General features: G+C 42.6%; 1 protein-coding gene across 4 annotated transcripts; it reads right to left on the reverse strand.

Annotated features, from left to right (window-relative positions):
• Window positions 1-2977: 2977 nt before the first annotated feature.
• LOC135551885 (sorting nexin-10B-like) lies at window positions 2978-20100 on the reverse strand. 4 transcript variants are annotated; one of them, XM_064983157.1, is made up of 8 exons: window positions 19748-20100; window positions 11687-11782; window positions 7918-7957; window positions 7150-7236; window positions 6868-6968; window positions 5777-5875; window positions 3926-4132; window positions 2978-3721 (listed from the first exon to the last, which is right to left on the reverse strand). In XM_064983157.1, the coding sequence occupies exons 3-8, from the start codon at window positions 7942-7944 to the stop codon at window positions 3445-3447; spliced, it is 798 nt and encodes a 265-aa protein (XP_064839229.1). In that variant the 5' UTR covers window positions 7945-7957; window positions 11687-11782; window positions 19748-20100; the 3' UTR covers window positions 2978-3444. The 4 variants fall into 4 exon arrangements, with proteins under 4 accessions (XP_064839229.1, XP_064839228.1, XP_064839230.1 ...); XM_064983156.1 differs by lacking the exon at window positions 11687-11782 and having other exon boundaries at window positions 19748-20098; XM_064983158.1 differs by lacking the exons at window positions 7918-7957; window positions 11687-11782 and having other exon boundaries at window positions 19748-20093.
• Between the last annotated feature and the right edge of the window lie 536 nt (window positions 20101-20636).

Raw genomic sequence — 20636 nt, forward strand, 5'->3', positions numbered from 1 at the left:
TACGCGCTGCACAGTATTCCTACCTGCCCCAAATTGACACACAGGTCCTGCTGCTGACAGGTAAATCCCCCCCCCTCCTCTCCTTAAATTAATACAGCTCACCTGGCAGAACTGACTGGGTGCTGCTGGTGACCAGCTCAGGAGTAGTGTAGCAGGAAGAAATACACCAACAACAAAAATAACTCATCAGCATACACAAACCAAGGCGCCTGTTCGGTCTGCTGGCCTGTCTTTGTGGGAGGGGAAGTGACATTAGCCCGCAATGTGATACATTGTCAGAACGCCCAAATCACAGTCTAGTCAGCACTCTGCCAGACCTGACACACGCTGTAATAAACTAGGTAGCCTACACACATGCAGCGCCCCTCCCCGTCAAAGGGAGAAATACCCAGAGTTTAAGACATCTCTAAGCAGTGTGTGAGAGCGAAATAGATGGGAAACACTCCTCACACCACTTCAAATACAGAAATGACTTTTTCGTAGGTTAGAACTCACGGAGAAGGTTAGTAAAATTAAGCAGTTGGAGACTGAGGTTGAGGTTAGGAAAAGGGCTAGCAAACAGAGTTAGAGGGGAGAAAGGTTGACTCACCATGACAAGGGTTTGGACTACAGAATACTGTCCAGCCATCCCTACCACAGAAGACCCGGGATTTCAAACCCACAACATGCCTCAGAAGCACAGACAACACCATGTTACTGACCCAGAAAAGCTACATCTTGGCAATATAGCACAGAGTTTCTAAACCCAGAGGTGCAACATCGCGAGACAAGATACGATTGCAAAGCAGACCAGGCCGGAGTTTGAGAAGTCAATAAGATAAGTGAAAAATGATTCCTTAGTTCATCCTCACTACCTAGAGTCGGGCTAATCGAAGGCGTGCCTTAGATTCGACAGCCTGCATATGCGCAGTTTGGCATGAGACGGCCGTTAGACCCGATTGTGTTTATGTGCATGAGTTCAGCTAGCCAATGTCACCTCCAAGTGTGATCAGGGATTTCCATTGGAGAAGCAGTTTCTGCCGAGCTTCATACTGTACTGACTATAGTTTCAGGATTTCGTTGACGCAGATTCTTTTGTATCTCCAAATCAGACAAACATTGCGCATCTTAAACTGTGGACATTAAATGAAGGGGATGAATATATTGAACTGGTTTAATCTCCAAGGGAGCTCATTTTAGATGTTACAACACCCTCTACAGGGCTGATAGCACAGAACATCTGGTGAGGCATCCAAAAGCCAACTACACTGAACAAAAATAAAACAAAATAAAATTGAGTTACAGTTAAGGAAAGTCAATTGAAAAAAAATTCATTAGGCCCTCAACTATGGATTTCACATGACTGGGAATACAGATATGCATCTGTTAAAATTAATTTTAAAAAGTATTGGTGGATTAGAAATAAGTATCTGGATGTGACCATTTGCCTCATGCAGCGTGACATCTCCTTAGCATCGAGTTGATCAGGTTGTGGCATGTTGTCCCACTGTTCAATGGCTGTGCAAATAGTTTTTTTATTGGTGTGAACTTGCTGTCATAAACCTCAATTCAGATCCAAAACATGCACAATGGTGACATGTCTGGTGAGTATGCAGGCCATGGAGGAACTGGGACATGTTCAGCTTTTAGGAAGTGTACAGATCCTTGCATTATCATGCTGAAACGTGATGGCGGCAGTTGAATGGCACAACAATGGGCCCCAGGATCTCATCACTGCGTCGCTGCATTCAAATTGCAATTGGAAAAAAATGCAATTGTTCATAGCTCTGCATGCCCATACCGCCACCATGGAGCACTCTTCACAACGTTGACATCAGCAAATCACTGACCCACGACAAACTAGGTCTGCCGGTTACAGTTGAAACAGGACTTATCCGTGAAGAGCACACACCTCCAGTGTGCCAGTGGCCATCGAAGGTGAGCATTTGCCCACTGACATCAGTTGATGCCGAACTGCAGTCAGGTCAAGACCCCGGTGAGGACAACGAGCACGCAGATGAGCTTCCCAGGGACGTTTTGACAGTTGGTGCCGAACTGCAGTCAGGTCAAGACCCCGGTGAGGACAACGAGCACGCAGATGAACTTCCCAGGGACGTTTTGACAGTTGGTGCCGAACTGCAGTCAGGTCAAGACCCTGGTGAGGACAACGAGCACGCAGATGAACTTCCCAGGGACGTTTTGACGGTTGGTGCAGAAATTCTTTGGTTGTGCCAACCCAGATTCATCAGCTGGTTGAGGTTCTGGGCTGGTTACACGTGGTCTGGTTGTGAGGCCGGTTGGACGTACTGCCAAATTCTAAAACGACGTTGGCAGCTCTGGACATTCCTGCAGTAGCACGTCAATTGCATGCTCCCTCAACTTGAGACATCTGTGGCATTGTGTTGTGTGACTGAACCACACATTTTAGAGTGGCCTTTAGTCCCTAGCACAAGGTGCACCTGTTTAATGATCATGGTATAATTAGCTTCTTGATATGCCATACCTGTCAGGTGGATGGATTATCTTTGCAAAGGAGAAACGCTTGAATTGAGAAATAGGCTGTGCATATTGAACATTTCTGGGATCTTTAATTTCAGCTCATAGGACCAACACTTTACATGTTTATATTTTTTTTCAGTATAGATCACTCATAACAGAAGACATCTAGGCCAGAGACTGGTGGGAGGAGATATAAGACAGGCTCATTGTGTCATGGCTGGAATGGAAGCGTCAAATGTGTTTGATACCATAGCAGCCATCACGATAAGTCTTACAGCACTTCCCACCAGCCTCTTCTAAGCCTACTGAAGTAGCCTACTGAAACCAAAGCACATTTCAACAAATTACTTGGACATTCCAGGATTTCAAAGGGCACCAACCACCAAGTCAATAAACCAAGTTAGTTCTTAAAAAAATTGATACTTGGAATACTTTAAAGAGTGAGCCTATACAACTCGGCCTCCCTAGCTAACCTTATAGCACAGTTTAATTGTGCAAATTTTATTTTTTTTAAGTATAATTTAAGAACCTTTCCTAGTATGATTGCAGGTAAACCGATTCACATACAAAGGAACAAAATGTAAGGCACAAGTTAGAATTCAAGAATGAGATATTACATTAAGACAACGTTCTGTTTTGGACAACTTATTCACTCGCAACACCAGTTGGTCCGCAATAAGAGGGTAAGTCAATAAAATATCCTTTAAGAAAACATGGCTCAGTCATTTTAAAAAGACCGATGGGGACGCAGAGAGAATTCCAACAGAACCACACCTTTCTACGCCACCAGTTAATCAGAGGTTTGAGAAGCACATGAGGAACAGTAACAAACAGTCTTTTGAGTAGTTTCCCAGACAAAGATTAAGCTGAGCCATGGAATAAAAAGCACTTGAAAGAATCTCCATGCAGGACTAGGCTTAATCTTGTCTGGGAAACAGCCCCTTTGTGCGTGTGTGAAGAGGTGTGTCAGGGCGCCATGTGTTCCTGGTCACACGACGACTCTGACAGACTGCTGAAGAATCCCTCATCCCGGACGCGAATGTTGCAGTCAGAATTTTCACAGGTGCTGCAGTCAAAGGGTAGAGGGCTGGGGCTCTGGGGGACCCCAGAGTCATGGCTGTGGCCCAGACTTGACGTGGTGCTGGTGAGGCTGAAAGTACGGAATAAGAAGGGCAGAGGGCTGGGGCTCTGGGGGACCCCAGAGTCATGGCTGTGGCCCAGACTTGACGTGGTGCTGGTGAGGCTGAAAGTACGGAATAAAAAGGGCAGAGGTCATGTCGGCTTGCGTCGTTTCTCCGACAGCAGCTGATATCAAATCATGCATTTTTTCATAGACAATCGCTGTTGAGTCAATGGATGTCATTGAAAAACAGCCTTAATCAATCTGTAAAATTTAGTAGCTTCTTGATATGCCACACCTGTTAGGCGAGTTCATACCGTTACTTACCTTTCATAGTCTGAGTTGAAGTACACCTTGCTGCCCTTCTCTATGGGGAAGCGTGTGCGGTGACAGTCGCGACACATCTGGATGGCCTGTGCCACTGTGTAGCGTGTCCGGCCCAAGACACATGCCTCCATCTTGGTCGTACTCAGCTGGGATTGGAGGAACAGGTGCACTCTACTGTCAGACAGCAGCAGGGGGTCCTGGAGGATACTGGGGACGAGGAGAAAAACATTCATTTGTTGGCTAATTAATGAACAGTAGATGCATACAACTATCAAGAACACCACAAGCTGTATTTTCAGTTTGTTTTTGAAGTTAACAGTGCTCCAGGTTAAAGTGTGGTAGGAGATTAAGTGAATTGTTATTCTAAGCTCTGGTACCCTATGCCAAAGCTCTGACAGGAGAAACTAGGCAAAAATGAGATCAACATTGTAATCAGTACATAAATGGCTTCTGTTTCAAGTGGAGTGGAGGAAATTAATGAAGTTGCTGGTAAAAGCCACTGGATGGCGTTTGGTGCCATAAATATAACATCTTATACAGGGCAAGCAGAGGCTTTACAAAAGAAATGTCATACTAGAGGAACATCTGAATTCATGTGATGGAATTATATTGCTATTCATTTGGGATAGAAATATCCCCCCAAAAATTGATTTACACTTTTGATACTTCAGTACATTTGATCAATTACATTTACTTTTGATACTTAAGTATATTTTAAACCAAATACTTTGACTTACTCAAGTAGTATTTTACTGGGTGACTGACTTGTCATTTTCTATTTTCACATCTTTGCTTTAGTATGGTAATGGGTATTTTCCACCACTGCAACTAATTGACATTTCATTTTTGGGTTATTAAACTAATTGACCAACTTCAGTTCAATTACTTGAATTCCATTTAGTTTGTGAGGCCAATGCTGAGAGAGAGAAAGTCAGGGGCTGTGGGACGCACGCCTGAAGGGAGTTGTAGTTTTCATTAAGCAAATATTCAACCTAATTCAGCGTAGAAACATGGTAATTAACTACAATGACCATAATCCATTTGAACCTGATCTAACATCTCTGGAGAGACCTGAAAATAGCTGTGCAGCGACACTCCCCATCCAAGCTGAGAGCTTGAGGGGATCTGCAGAATAGAATGGGAGAAACTCAAACAGGTGTGCCAAACTTGTAGTGTCATACCCAAGAAGATTTGAGGCTGTAGTCGCTGCTTCAGCAAAGTACTGATTAAAGGGTTTGAATACTTATGCAAATGTGATTTACGTTTATTTTTAATACATTTGCAAAAATGTAAAAACCTGTTTTTGCTTTGTCATTATGGGGTACTGTGTGTCGATTGATGAGGGAAAACATTTCATCAATTTTAGAATAAGGCTGTAAAGTAACAAAATGTGGATAAAGTCAAGGCTCTGAATACTTTCAGAATGCTCTGTATAGCTGTTCTCGTCTGGGTGCTACTGCCTGAGATGGTGACTTTAAGGAATGAAAAGTAATCAAATAGAAACTAAGTCATATTATTTTATGTCATAAGTTAACGTTCACCATTTTTCGCTCCATTTCCATTAGAAAGCTCAACTCATTGTAATGTCATTTCATAATGTATTTCTTTAAATTCGAACCTTAAATCAAAAGCCGTGATTTTTTTCAAATCTAAACTAAACGACTTCCAAAAGCACTAATTGTTCATCACTATTGACCGGACAACCACTTGAGGTAGGAAAACATCTGACAAACTGACTTTGGTTGCATCAGACCCATAGATGGGCTTTGTCTGGATCATCCCTTCAAACCTTTTGAACATACAAAACCTGGCAGCCATTCATAAGGCTGAGGAATAAACAAGGACACTTACATCTCTAGAAACTCCCGCAGGCCATTCATCCTCTGGTTGACCTTGTAGGGGTTTTTCATACTGAAGAAAGGGTTCCGGGGAGGCAGTTTGGGCAACTCTCTGGAAAGGGACAACAGTGGCTTTCAATGTGGCACTGTCATAGGATGCCACCTTCCCAACAAGTCTGCCCTGCACCTGTCAACAGTAAGTGCTGTTATTGTGAAGCGGAAATGTCTAGGAGCAACAACAGCTCAGCTGCGAAGTGGTAGGCCACAAGCTCACAGAACAGGAATGCCAAGTGCTGAAGAGCATTATCCTCGGTTGCAACACTCAAGAGATTCAAACTGCCTCTGGAAGCAACGTCAGCACAATAACTGTTCGCTGGGAGCTTCATGAAATGGGTTTCAATGTCCGAGCAGCAGCACACAAGCCCAAGATCACCATGCACAATACCGAGTGTTGGTTGGAGTGGTGTAAGCTTGCAATCATTGGATTTTGGAAATGCGTTCTCTGGAGTGATGAATCAGTAGAATGCACTGCATTGGGGCAGGTAGCAAGCTAAAGTTTGGTGACGGAATAATGTTCTGGGACTGTTTTTCATGGTTGGGGAGAGGCCCCTTAGTTCCAGCGAAGGGAAATATTAACACTACAGCATACAATGAAATTCTAGACAATTCTGTACCACCAACTGTGGGAGCATGACAATGTGTGGAAGAACTTCACAGGCCTGCAAAGTCCTGACATCAACCCCATCAAACACCTTTTGAATGAATTGGAATGCCGACTGCGAGCCAGGCCTAATCACTCAACATCAGTGACAGACCTCACTAACGCTCGTGGCCGAATGGCAGCAAGTCCCGCAGCAATGTTTCTACACTAATGAAAAGCCTTCCCAGAAGAGTGGAGGATGTTATAGCAGCAAAGGGGCAACTAACTGCATATTAATGCTCATGATTTTGGAAAGAGATGTGGACACCTGCTCGTCGAACACCACATGACCAAAAGTATGACTAGTCAACCCCTGAAAGACAAGTGCATACATCATTGCAGGAGTGATCAAATGATGCAGTGAAGAGGGCCTACAGTGAACTATCACTGTGGATTATACGTACATGAGCATAGTGTTGTCCTGCAGACGCTGCCGGAGCCAAACAAACTCACTGTATCGCCTCCGCACAGAGGAAGTCTTCTTCCTAAAACACATGCTATTGGTCTTAACACAGGAAGAAGGTAAATCAAATTAGCATAGGGTTTATAGCCAATATTACCCCACTTCAGATTGTCATGAAGTTAGAAGTTGCCAATAAATACAGCTTCCTCAATCTCTCAGAAGCTGAAGATGTTAATGTTTAATGATGTTCATCAAGTTAAGCGTGCCGTGCAGTAGTACTCACATGTAAACAGATCTCATAGTCAACGTGCGTGTGCCAGAAGTCATCTTTGTGGAATTGTGGCTCCTGGACCCAGACACTGACAAACTCCTGCAAAAGAAAGAACAGTGTTGAGGGGAACTGTGGCAATTTCTTTGCTCAAGAGCAATGAAGTCACAGGAGAGGAAACATTTCAACAGAAATGTTACCCAACCTGTCAGTGTGATTTTTTTAGTTGTGCTTTTCTATAAACCAATTTCTGTGTTCATGCAAGTGACTAAACGAATCCTCACTATCAGTATCTGCAATTTGGCAGTACGCCCAGAACCTTGTTTAGAGAAAGGAATCGGTTTCAACGTCCCAGCTTAAAGAAACCTAGAGGTATTGGTCGGTCACATGAGTATAGCAAACTTTATGAATGATAAGCTAAATCATGCAAATTTAACTCGTCAGTATTTAAGGGAACTAACGGGACTGCCATGTTAGAGCTCACTTCAGACCGGTACTTTATGCACTGAAGTTTGACTGACCTCCAGCTTGCTGACAAAGAGTATTAATTTAAGACAGACTTTGTGTGGCGTAATAATTTTCACAACAAGGAAAAACTAAACAGTATAGGTTTAGAGTTAATGTTCACCAGCTCTGCCTTCATCAACTACAGCATGTGCAGGCTTTCCAGACCAGCACTAATACCCAATAAGGTGTATTAGTTCTGGGCCAAGAACGAAAGTCAGCACATCCTATAGCTCTCCATGAGCAGGATTAGAGAGTCATGACAGGTCTATCACTTGCCTGTTTCATTAGACTGTCAATCTCCATCGTAGACTGGAATCTGGGGGAGATGGGACAGAACCGCATTCAGTCAATTGGCAAACTGGCAAGAATGAGGTTGTGCTTCTCTAGTAACGGTTTTTCTACAGTTACTTTACTGACAGTCAGTTCTATTACATAAAACCATCAGAGAAAAAAAAAAGGCAATATTTATTAGTCAAACACCTTCTCTGGCACACAAAGCCTACCTGACCCTTTCAAGTTCTCCTCTAAACCAGGGCTGAGAATTGCCAGGTATCGTGATACAATAATCGGGACACTTAGGTGGTGATACAATTGCAATATATATCAAACATATAGCTCAATACATGTCTACTGCAGTGAGACAATAGAAATGAGTTGATCAGTCAGGGAAATAAAAAGCTGAATTATTGGCTCACTATTTAAAAAAAGATTGAGAACAAGCTACAGGATAAAAAAATAGAGTTTTAGAGCAGGTACAGCGCTAGCTAACAGAAAATATTGTTACTTGTTGTCAAAGTATCAATATACTGTCCAAAATAATATCGCAATATGCAAGAGATTTTTAACCATCCCTACTATAAACCAGGCCGCAGAGTCAACGACTGTTGATTCTCCATGCACCTGGTTAAACATTCATATGCCAGAATCATTTGGCAACTTTCTGTATTCAACACATCCTGATATTCTGTTGCAAACTTGCAACCATGGACGCCAATGTGCGTCTCAAGTCAGTGGGTTCTCACCAGTCGGGTCAGAAGAGTGCTGTTCAATGCAAACGCATCAGACCCACAAACCAGCAATACAGGTGTACCCCATGGCAGTGTCCTTTTGCCAGTTCTGTTCACACTCTACACCAACAATTGTACCCCTATAAGAATCAGGATGCGCACAGTAAAATATGCTGATGATACAGCAATCGTTGATTTAATAGGTGACAATAAGGGATCATCGCTTTCACCTGATCAGTCTACGGCACAGTTTCCCAAAGTCGGTCCTTGGGACAACCCTGGGTGCACGTTTTGGTTTTTGCTGTAGCACTACACAGCTATTCAAATAACCAACTCATCAAGCTTTGATCATGTGAATCAGCTGTGTAGTGCTAGGTCAAAAAACAAATCTGCACCAAGGGAGGCCCTAGGACAGAGTTTGGGAAACCTTGGTCTACGGCACAGAAAGAGCATGTTTTGCAAAAATGTAAAGTTCAGTCAATTGAGTTCTAGTCGCAGGCTACAGTAAAATGTTTAACGTGTGCAATGATGTGCCAAAGGAATCTGATTTGAGTGCATTACAGGGTAAACCGTTAAGTGATATGTCAAGGTGCCGATCCATCATTAGTGTAACTAATGTTAGGGAATGATTCTAATGGAGAAAGCTGATCAGAGAGCAGCTCTACCTTTATTTTGAACTATCAGTATGCAAACATGATCCAGTGACGCACTCACAGAACGTTCTCAATGCGTGGTGTTTTGGGGAAACGCATGTTAGGTCTTCGACTGTTGTAGGACAGATGAATTGTTAAAAATAGTTCCATAACTATCAGGAAACCGGGCCCAGATCTGCAAGAGACATGGGGCCCATCCACAGACATACCATTTCAATTTCCTCTTTGTATTAAACTATGGCACTATACTTGACTCAAACCTCACCTGGACACCTAACAGAAGTTGAGAACAACTACAGTACCAGTCGCAAGTTGACACCTACTCATTTTAACGATGCACAAACAGCTCTCAAGGACAAACAGCAATCACCAACTCAGAGGCTGCTGCCTACATAGAGAAGAAGTCATTGGCTACTTTAACAGATCACTAGTCACGTCAAACAATGCACGCTAATGTTAACATACCGTAGTCATATCACATGTATATACAGAATGTTATACCATCTATTACACCTTGCCGCTCAGCCATCCATATACAGTTGAAGTTGGAAGTTTACATACGCTTAGGTTGGAGTCATTAAAATTTGTTTGTTAACAAGAAATGTGTGGCGTGGTTGACAAACTGTAGTTTTGGCAAGTCGGTTTGGACATCTACTTTGTACATGACAATTGTTTACAGCTTGGAAATAACCAAAAAATGTCATGGCTTTAGAAGCTTGATAGCTAATTGAAATCATTTGAGTCAAGTGGAGGTATTAAGGCCTACCTTTCAACTCAGTGCCTCTTTGCTTGACATCGGAAAAACAAAAAACTCAGCCAAGACATCAGAAAACAATTGTAGACTCCACAAGTCTGGTTCATCCTTGGGAGCAATTTCCAAACACCTGAAGGTACCACATTTATCCGTACAAACAATAGTACACAAGTATAAACACCATGGGACCACAGCAGTCATACCGCTCAGGAAGGAGACGCATCATCTCCTAGAGAGGAACTTACTTTAGTGTAAAAAGTGCAAATCAATTCCAGAACAGCAAAGGACCTTGTGAAGATGCTGGAGGAAACAGGTACAAAAGTATCTATATCCACAGAAAAACGATTCCTATAGAGACATAACCTGAAATGCCGCTCAGCAAGGAAGCCATTGCTCCAAAACCACCATAAAAAAGCCAACCTACAGTTGGCAACTGCACATGGGGACAAAGATCATACTTAAGAAATGTCCTCTGGTCAGGTGAAACAAAAATTGAACCGTTTGTCCATCGTAATGTTAAGAGGAAAAGCAAGAAGCTTGCAAGCCGAAGAACACCATCCCAACCGTGAAGCACAGAGATGGCAGCATCATGTGGGTGTGCTTTGCTGCAGGAGGGACTGGTGCACATCACAAAATAGACTGCATCATGAGGGAGCGAAATGATGTGGTTATATTGAAGCAACATCAAGGCATCAGTCATGAAGTTAAAACTTGGTCACAAATGGGTCTTCCAAATAGACAATGATCTCAAGCATACTTCCAAAGTTGTGGCAAAATGGCTTCAGGACAACAAAGTCATGTTATTGGAGTGGCCATCAAAAAGCCCTGACCTCAATCCCAGAGGAAATGTGTGGGGAGAACTGAAAAAGCATGTGCGAGCAAGGATGCCTACAAACCTGACTCAGTTTCACCAGCTCTGTCAGGAGGAATGGGCCAGAATTCACCCAATTTATTGTGGGAAGGCTACCCAAAACGTGTGACCCAAGTTAAATGTAAAGGCAATGCTACCAAATACTAATTGTGTAAACATCTGACCCACTGGGAATGTGATGAAAGAATGAATAATTATTCAGACATTTCACATTCTTAAAATAAAGTAGTGATCCTAACTGACCAAAGACAGGGATTTTTTACTAGGATTAAATGTCAGGAATGGTGAAAAACCGAGTTCCTGCATTGATAAACTTCTGACTTCAACTGTACATATTCTCATTCACCCCTTTAGATGTGTGTATTAGGTAGTTGGAGAATTGTTAGATATTACTGCACTGTCAGAACTAGAAGCACAAGAATTTAGCTACACTCACATTACCATCTGCGACAAGTTTTGAAGGGTTTCTTTATTTGTACTGTTAACTTCTTGCGTCGAGCATTCCCGTATCCGGGAGCGTAATCATAGCCTCAAGCTCATTAGCATAACGCAACGTTAACTATTCATGAAAATCGCAAATGAAAGAAATATATTCACTCACAAGCTTAGCCTTTTGTTAACAACACTCATCTCAGATTTTCAAAATATGCTTTTCAACCATCGCTACACAAGCATGTGTAAGAGTATTGATAGCTAGCATAGCATTAAGCAGGCAACATTTTCACAAAAACAAGAAAAGCATTCAAATAAAATCATTTACCTTTGAAGAACTTCAGATGTTTTCAATGAGGAGACTCATAACAAAATGTTCAGTTTTTCCAAAAATATTATTTATGTAGGAGAAAATCACGTTTGGCTAAGAAAAAAACAAATTCAGTCATTACAACGCCAAACTTTTTTCCAAATTAACTCCATAATAGCGACAGAAACATGGCAAACGTTGTTTAGAATCAATCCTCAAGGTGTTTCTCATATCTATTCGATGATAAATCATTCGTGGCAGTTAACTTTCTCTGAAGCAAATGGTAAAATGCACGCAGCTGGAGATTACGCAATAATTTTGGCGGAGGACACCAAGCGGGCACCTGGTAAATGTGGTTTCTTATGGTCAATCTTCCAATGATATGCCTACAAATACGTCAATGCTGCAGACACCTTGGGGAAACGACAGAAAGTGTAGGCTCATTCCTGGCGCATTCACAGCCATATAAGGAGACATTGGAACACAGCGCCCTCAAAATCTGGGCCATTTCCTGTTTGAAATTTCATCTTGGTTTCGCCTGTAGCATCAGTTCTGTGGCACTCACAGATAATATCTTTGCAGTTTTGGAAACGTCAGTGTTTTCTTTCCAAAGCTGTCAATTATATGCATAGTCAAGCTTCTTTTCGTGACAAAATATCTTGTTTAAAACGGGAATGTTTTTTTTTATCCAAAAATTAAAAGAGCGCCCCCCCTATATCGAAGAAGTTAACATAAGATTCAGACAAACTGAACAAGTTCCACAGACATGTGACTAACAGAAGTAACATGTCCCTGAAAGGGGGGGGGGGGGGGTAAAAAAATTAATTTTAAAAAAGTCAACGCAGCTGGTGGCCACACCAGATTCTAAGTACTGCAGTGCATCTCCTCATGGACTGCACCAGATTTGCCAGTTCTTGCTGTGAGATGTTAACCCACTCTTCCACTAAGGCACCTGCAAGTTCCTAGACATTTCTGTGGGGGTCCCATAATACTTAAACCTCTTGAAACTCCCCATCCCGGATCCGGGATTGTGACTAAGCCTCAGGCTCATTAGCATAACGCAACGTTAACGATTTCTGAAAATCGCAAATAAAATTAAAATAATGCGTTTGCTCTCAAGCTTAGCCTTTTCTTAACACTGTCATCTCAGATTTTCAAAATATGCTTTTGAACCATAGAAATTGACTAATTTGTGTAAGAGTATGCAAAGCTAGCATAGCATTTTGTGTAGCATGTAGCACGCGACATTTTCACAAAAGCCAGATAACCAAATAAATAAAATCATTTACCTTTGAAGAGCTTCTGATGTTTTCAATGAGGAGAGACTCCCAGCCACATACCAGATGCGCAGTGTTTCCTGAAAGCGTCTGTGTGTAGGAGAAATCGTTCCGTTTTCTACATTGCGCCTGGCTACCGAAACAAACCGAAAATGCAGTCACCTACAACGTGAAACTTTTTCCGGATTAACTACATAATATCGACGGAAACATGGCAAACGTTGTTTGGAATCAATCCTCAAGGTGTTTTTTCACATATCTCTTCATTGACATGCAGTTCGTGGAAGCTTGCTTCTCTCTCTTTTCTCCCATGGAAAAATACTGGCAGGTGACTTTTGCGCACCAATTTCGGCGCAGGACACCGGGCGGACACGTGGTAAATGTGGTCTCTTATGGTCAATCTTCCAATGATCTGCCTACAAATACGTCACAATGCTGCAGACACCTTGGGGAAACGACAGAAAGGGCAGACTCATTCCTCTTGCGTTCACAGCCATATAAGGAGATCATGAAAGACAGAGCCTCAAAAATCCTTGTCATTTCCTGGATGCCAAATCATCTTGGTTTTGCCTGAAGCTCACGTTAAAGGGCACGCACAGAGAAGATATTTGTATTTCTGGACACGTCAGAGTGTTTTCTTGCGAACAGTAGCAATTATATGCATAGTCGAGCATCTTTTTGTGACAAAATATCTTGTTTAAAACGGGAACGTTTTTCTTCCAAAAATGAAATAGCGCCACCATAGGTGTAAGAGGTTAATGGGATTGAGATCCGGGCTCGTCGCTGGACATGGCAGAACACTGACATGCCTGTCTTGCAGGATATCGGCCATAGTGTTCGTTCTGTAAGTGGTGGCATTATCATGCTGGAGGGTCAAGTCAGGATGAGCCTGCAGGATGTCTTCCCTGTAATGCACAGCAAGCTAAGTCTGATGATGCTGTGACACACCGCCCCAGACCATGACGGACCCTCCACCTCGATCCCGCTCCAGAGTACAGGCCTTGGGTGTAAGGCTCATTTTGTCTACGATAACGATAAGCGCGAATCCGACAATCACCCCTGGTGAGACAAAACCGCAACTCGTCAGTGACGAGCAATTTGCCAGTCCTGTCTGATCCAGCGATGGTGGGTTTGTACCCATAGGAGACGTTACCAGTGAGGTCAGGTGAGGAACTGCCTTACAAGCCCTCACTCCAGCCTCTCAGCCTATTGCAGACAGTCTGAGCACTGATGGAGGGATTGTGCGTTCCTGGTGTAACTCGGGCAGTTGTTGCCATCCTGTACCTGTCCCGCAGGTTTGATCAGATGCGTAACAACTGCACAGGATCGGTACGTGGTCTGCCACTGCGAGGACGATCAGCTGTCCGTTTTGTCTCCCTGTAGGGCAGTCTTAGTTTATATTGTAGAATAGTGAAGACGTCAAAACTAAGAAATAACATCTGGAATCTTGTAGTGACCAAAAATTTGACTTGTCAAAATATTTTAGATTCTTCAAAGTAGCAACCCTTTGCAAACGCTTGGCAGAGTTCCCATATATGCTGAGCACTTGTTGGCTGCTTTCCCTTCAGTCTGTGGTCCAACTCAACCCAAACCATGTCAATTTGGTTGATGTCGGGTGATTGTGGAGGCCAGATCGGATACAGCACTCCATCACTCTCCCTGGTCAAATAGCCCTTCCACAGCCTGGAGGCGTGTTTCAGGTCATTATCCTTCTGACAAACAAAATGATGTTTCCACTTCGTGGTTGGAACCAAAAATCGCAAATTTGGACTCACACCAGAAGGACAGACTTCCAGTCTATTGTCCATTGCTCATGTTTCTTGGCCCAAGCAAGTCTTCTTATTGGTGTCCTTTAGTAGTAGTTTCCTTGCAGCAATTCAACCATGAAGGACTGATTCACAGTCTCCTCTGAACAATTGAAGTTGAGATGTGTCTTACTTGAACTCTGAAACATTTGGGCTGCAATTTCTGAGACTGGTAACTAATGAATGTATCCTCTGCAGCAGAGCCAACACTGGGTCTTCCTTTCCTGTGGCAGTCCTCATGAGAGCAAGTTTCATCATAGCACTTGACGGTTTTTGCGACGGCACTGAAATTTTCCAGATTTAGACATGAAGGTCAGTCAAAGTAATGGACTGTCATTTATCTTTGCTTATTTGAGCTGTTCGTGCCATAATATGGACTTGGTATTTCACCAAATAGGGCTATCTTCTGTTGATCACCCCTACCTTGTCACAACTGGTCGTGCTGAAACGCACGAAGGAAAGAAATTCCACAAATTAACAAGGCACACCTGTTAATTGAATTGCATTCCAGGTGACTACCTCATGAGGCTGGTTGACAGAATCCCAAGAGTGCAAACCTCGCAAGTAAATGTTTTTATTTTATTTTTTATTTCACCTTTATTTAACCAGGTAGGTAAGGTAATGAGGTAAGGAAATAAATAGACCACAGTGGTGAAGTAATTACAATATAGCAATTAAACACTGGAATGGTAGATTGGCAGAAGATGAATGTGCAGGTAGAGATACTGGGGTGCAAAGGAGCAACATTTAAAAAATACATAAAATACCAGTATGGGGATGAGGTAGGTAGATAGATAGATGGGCTGTCTACAGAGGGGGTGTGTACAGGTGCAGTGATCTGTAAAATCAGTGGTGTTCGTTTGGTTAGCATGGAATCACTCTTCATGGAGTGGCACGGGCGGGGTTAAGGATTGCCACCGACCGCACACCCCCACGTAACAGTCAGGCTGCCGATACGCATAGACTACATCCCACAGTGACCGTATGCACATATACCAACCAGAAGCCATGGATTACAGGCAACATCTGCACAGAGCGAAAAGGCGAGAGCTCCCGTTGTCAAGGAGCGGGGACACTAACAAGAATTCCTGCTGGGCTCTGACGAATCAACAAAACAGGTAAAGCATCAATACAGGACTAAGAGCAAAAATCCTACTACACCAGTTCTGATGCTTGGATGTGGCAGGGCTTGCAAACTATTACAGATTACAAAAAGGGAAACCCAGCTGCACCAGTGACGCGAGCCTACCAGTCTACGCTCATGTCGAGGCGAGCAACACTGAACCATGCGTGAGCGTACCAGCTGTTTTGGAAGACTTATCACGCTCTCCGTACCCGATGTGATTAAGACCTTTAAATAGGTTATCATTCAGAAAGCCAGAATGCTTACTCTGCGCATGAGCTGACCAGCTAACAACTGTCTTCACAAACATTGTCAACCTCCCTGACCAAGTCTGTAATACCTACGTGTTTCAAAACCACCATAGTCCCTGTTCCAATCTGCAATCATGAAACGTTTAAAAAAGGCACCATCATGCCAGACACCTTGGAACCACGCCAATTTGCATACCGCTCCAACAGATAACGCATTCTACACTGCCCCTTCCCACTCAGTGTTCTACACCATAATGCCCTCCAAACTCATTACTAAGCTTGGCATCCTGGGACTGTACACCTCCCCCTGCAAATGGATCCTGGACTTCCTGATGGGCTGCCCCCAGGTTATGAGGGTCAGCATGGCAGATGAGTTGTTGCCCCCTCAGGAGTGTGCTTAATCCTCCTCCTGGACTCCATGTTCACCTATGACTGCGTGGCCGCGCACAACGCCAACATCATTACTTTTGACAACACGATAGTGATCTAGGCCTGACAACCGACAATGAGACAGACCTGGCAGTGTTGACAACCTCTCCCTCAATGTCAGCAAGACAAAGCAGCTGATCGTGGTCTAGAGGAATTTTATTAGTCACATGCGCCAAATACTACAGTGAAACTACAGTTCAGCAGGAACCAATGGAATGCTCGAATTGTGGGCTGCATTTGCACAAATTAATCCTGATCCCATAACCCTCACAGCTATCCTCCAATCACAAGGATTATCCAAGTATTGGTACTAATTCTCTCCACCAAACACGTTAATATCCGGTTGCTAAGCATGTTTGTCTAGAGGAAGCCCGTGTCAAGAGAAGCTAGCTCACGTCTAAATTCTCTAATTAAAAATACTGCCATTCCAACCTCTGCTTTGGTTTTAAGCCTCAACTTGCCTAGTTAACAGTTTACTTTGTTATAATTCTAATTAAATTTGAGGCTACATGTCATGTTATATTTTATTTCCAACAACCAACGCCACAATAAATCCAGCTGCATATTCATGGTTTGCACCTCAGTCACAACGTTGCCTTTGTTATCAATGCCGCAGCCATATTGATGCGTAAAAGTAGAACATGGGCTATTGACGTGTTTAAATTACACTATAGAGGCTTGGGAATACGATGACATTACTAAAGTAAGCACATATTTGGTAAGAAACAGCTTCGCCATCATGTTGTGAAATTTACTTTACTATCTAATGAGAACATTGCCATCTAAAGAACCTCTTGGAACTCCCCATCCCGGATCCGGGATCGTGACTAAAGCCTCAGGCTCATTAGCATAACGCAACGTTAACGATTTCTGAAAATCGCAAATAAAATGAAAATAATGCATCTGCTCTCAAGCTTAGCCTTTTCTTAACAACACTGTCATCTCAGATTTTCAAAATATGCTTTTGAACCATAGAAATTGACTAATTTGTGTAAGAGTATGCAAAGCTAGCATAGCATTTTGAGTAGCATTTCACATGCAACATTTTCACAAAAACCAGAACCAAATAAATAAAATCATTTACCTTTGAAGAGCTTCTGATGTTTTCAATGAGGAGACTCTGTTACATACCAAATGTGCAGTTTTTCCTGAAAGCGTCTGTGTGTAGGAGAAATCGTTCCATTTTCTACATTGCGTCTGGCTACCGAAACGAACCGAAAATTCAGTCACCTACAATGTAAAACTTTTTCCGGATTAACTACATAATATCGACCGAAACATGGCAAACGTTGTTTGGAATCAATCCTCAAGGTGTTTTTTCACATATCTCTTCATTGATATGCAGTTCGTGGAAGCTTGCTTTCCTCTGTATCCCATGGAATAATACTGGCAGCTGTCTTTTGCGCACCAATTTCGGCGCAGGACACCGGGCGGACACCTGGTAAATGTGGTCTCTTATGGTCAATCTTCCAATGATCTGCCTACAAATACGTCACAATGCTGCAGACACCTTGGGGAAACGACAGAAAGGGCAGGCTCATTCCTCTCGCATTCACAGCCATATAAGGGAGACAATGGAAAACAGAGCCTCAAAAATCCTGCTCATTTCCTGGATGCCGTCTCATCTTGGTTTTGCCTGAAGCTCACGTTCTAGGGCACACACAGAAAATATCTTGGTAGTTCTGGACACGTCAGAGTGTTTTCTTTCGAAAGCTATCAATTATATGCATAGTCGAGCATCTTTTTGTGACAAAACATCTTGTTTAAAACGGGAACGTTTTTCATCCAAAAATGAAATAGCGCCCCCAGAGCATCAACAGGTTAATCAAATAGCTAGAAATGCTCGTATTGTAAGCATTTCACCGTAATTCCACACCAGTTGTTTACAAAAGCATGTGACAAAGATTATTTGATCCCATGTATACCAAACCGCCAGAAATCGTTCAACCCCGCTATTAATCTGAACTGTATGAAATGTAAATTAATCCCATCCACAGTTTGTGATATTGCTCATGATTTACATTGTTGAATGTATTTATGCACTGTGGGGATGTTGTGTTATGTTTGAGATTCAAGACACATTTCCCTAAAGGGACAGTGTTCAACCAAAGACAAACAGTTCAGACCAGGCATATTTTGTCACAACTGCAAACCGCAACTGCTTAGAGAAGAACTTCAAAGTAAACACATGTGGCACCCTACTAAAGTGACCCTACTACACATTGCGAGATATTTGGCCAAATATACCAGCATGCCTATCCACAGGAAAACAATGGGGGAGCACAGCGGTCCAATGGCAAAGGGTATTTCAGAGCTAGCGTTTAACGGAGTACACTGCCCAGTATTACATAATTAGGAGATTGGACACCATGTTAATCATTACAATTTTAAATTATATATATATATATATATATAGATTTGGCAAAATACAGACAAACTTATATTTTCCTATAAGAAATAATGGGACAACAGCGTTCCATGAGTAATTGTTGTCTACATTTCAACTACCAGCAACGTGGGCAGGTCTCATTTCCAACAATAGCGAAGCAGGCCTTGTGACGTAGTACAATAGGCTGGGAATAGAACTTTCAGAAGGCGAGATGGCGCCACAGTGATCAATAGCACTAATAGCTGGCGGGGGGAGGGGGAATTCCCTAAAGCCTATTTTTTCATGATTACATTTTACATTTAAGTCATTTAGCGACTTACAAATTGGGATTACTTAAACTACATCAAGCAGCTGGGACATAATATTATGAGCTACATGCCAGATGAAATGAACTAGCTTTTATCATGAAATAAACATTGTTAAAAATGTAATGTGTTCAGCCTAGCTTCGGTTGACCCCAAAAGGCTAGGGCCAACTCTGACTACATTTGTGGGTACGGATGTGAAGATCCTTGAACCACTGCAGCCCCTCATGAGTTCCTTTTGAGGCCCAACCCTAGGCTGAAACGAAATTGAGGAAGCTGAGGTTAGAACGCCTGCAATAAACACGTTTTGCAAACAGAGACAAATGGCCACGCTCTTGAAATACAGAACAATACTGGAGAAATGATTGCATTCCACAGGTTTGTTTGGCATTTGAACAGTTGCAAACGCACCAGAGTCAATACATGGGAAACTTTACTTTTTCACAACATTAAAAGCATGTTTATCTCTAATAAAAGGCATAGTAAGCCTACTTGTCTTACCTTTTGTATCTGATTATTTATCCTTTCAGCTGACAATTCGTTAGTGCCGCATGAGCAGGCTATTCTTCACTGAGTGCTCTTTTTCGCGAGTCTGCCGACTGCAGTTCGTTTGAATATGATAATGAGGCGCGCGCGCTGTTTCGTTTGGTACGTGCACTCTCCTGGTCTGAAATTGTGTGATTATTTTGGACCTGTTAAAACTGTTGTAAAACCAAACCGCGCATATAAAAAAATAAACAATTATTTGACTGCGCTATTGGAGCGGATGGGTCTTTCTTTGCTGACCCCCCCACAGACAGCATTTATTGTTTACCAGTAAAATAACCGCTGACTTTAGTCAGTTTTAGTTCCAGTGCACACCTGCCCCTAATTGCAATTAGCAGATAGTACATGGCAAGATGATTGACAATATGGAGTGCATCTCAATAGTCGAGCTTGCTTCCTCCCCTTGTATTATTTTCAATCGTTAAGGACAAATGTTATGTTAAAATAACGATTTATCAACGATCATATGCAAACAAAAATAAGAAAATGGATGAGAGCAAATCCCCCTCATATCCTTCTGTCATATCGCTTCAATCTGTCTGTCCTGTATTTTCTGATCAGTGCAGCTGAAGAAAAAACATTAAAGGAAAGGAGCCACGAAGAGGAAGCCATTTAGACTATTGAGGCCACTTATGACAACCACAAGACTTGGATGAAAGCTATAGAAGAACATGTTGACGCTTATCCGTACAACTTAATCTATGGCTGTCCCATGGATATCCTATTAAATTACTAGAGGGGCTACTCTCTTGCCTGACAGTCTTTATTTCACCGGAGGGCGGTGCAATACGTCGCAGTGGGCGTGGGATTCAATGTGGAACTACAGTCCAATGCACGTTCACGT

Source organism: Oncorhynchus masou, chromosome 13 (assembly GCF_036934945.1).
Source record: "Oncorhynchus masou masou isolate Uvic2021 chromosome 13, UVic_Omas_1.1, whole genome shotgun sequence".
NCBI classification, from domain to species: Eukaryota; Metazoa; Chordata; class Actinopteri; order Salmoniformes; family Salmonidae; genus Oncorhynchus; species Oncorhynchus masou.

Excerpts from the sequence above, each read along its gene's own strand:
- LOC135551885 (XM_064983155.1), bottom strand. The coding sequence starts at position 7,983 with ATGCGGTTCTGTCCCATCTCCCCCAGATTCCAGTCTACGATGGAGATT. Across the intron at positions 7,237-7,917 it reads TTGACAGTCTAATGAAACAG|GAGTTTGTCAGTGTCTGGGT; the intron begins GCAAGTGATAGA and ends TTTCTTTTGCAG. Across the intron at positions 4,133-5,776 it reads CTGCGGGAGTTTCTAGAGAT|TATCCTCCAGGACCCCCTGC; the intron begins GTAAGTGTCCTT and ends CCTCGTCCCCAG.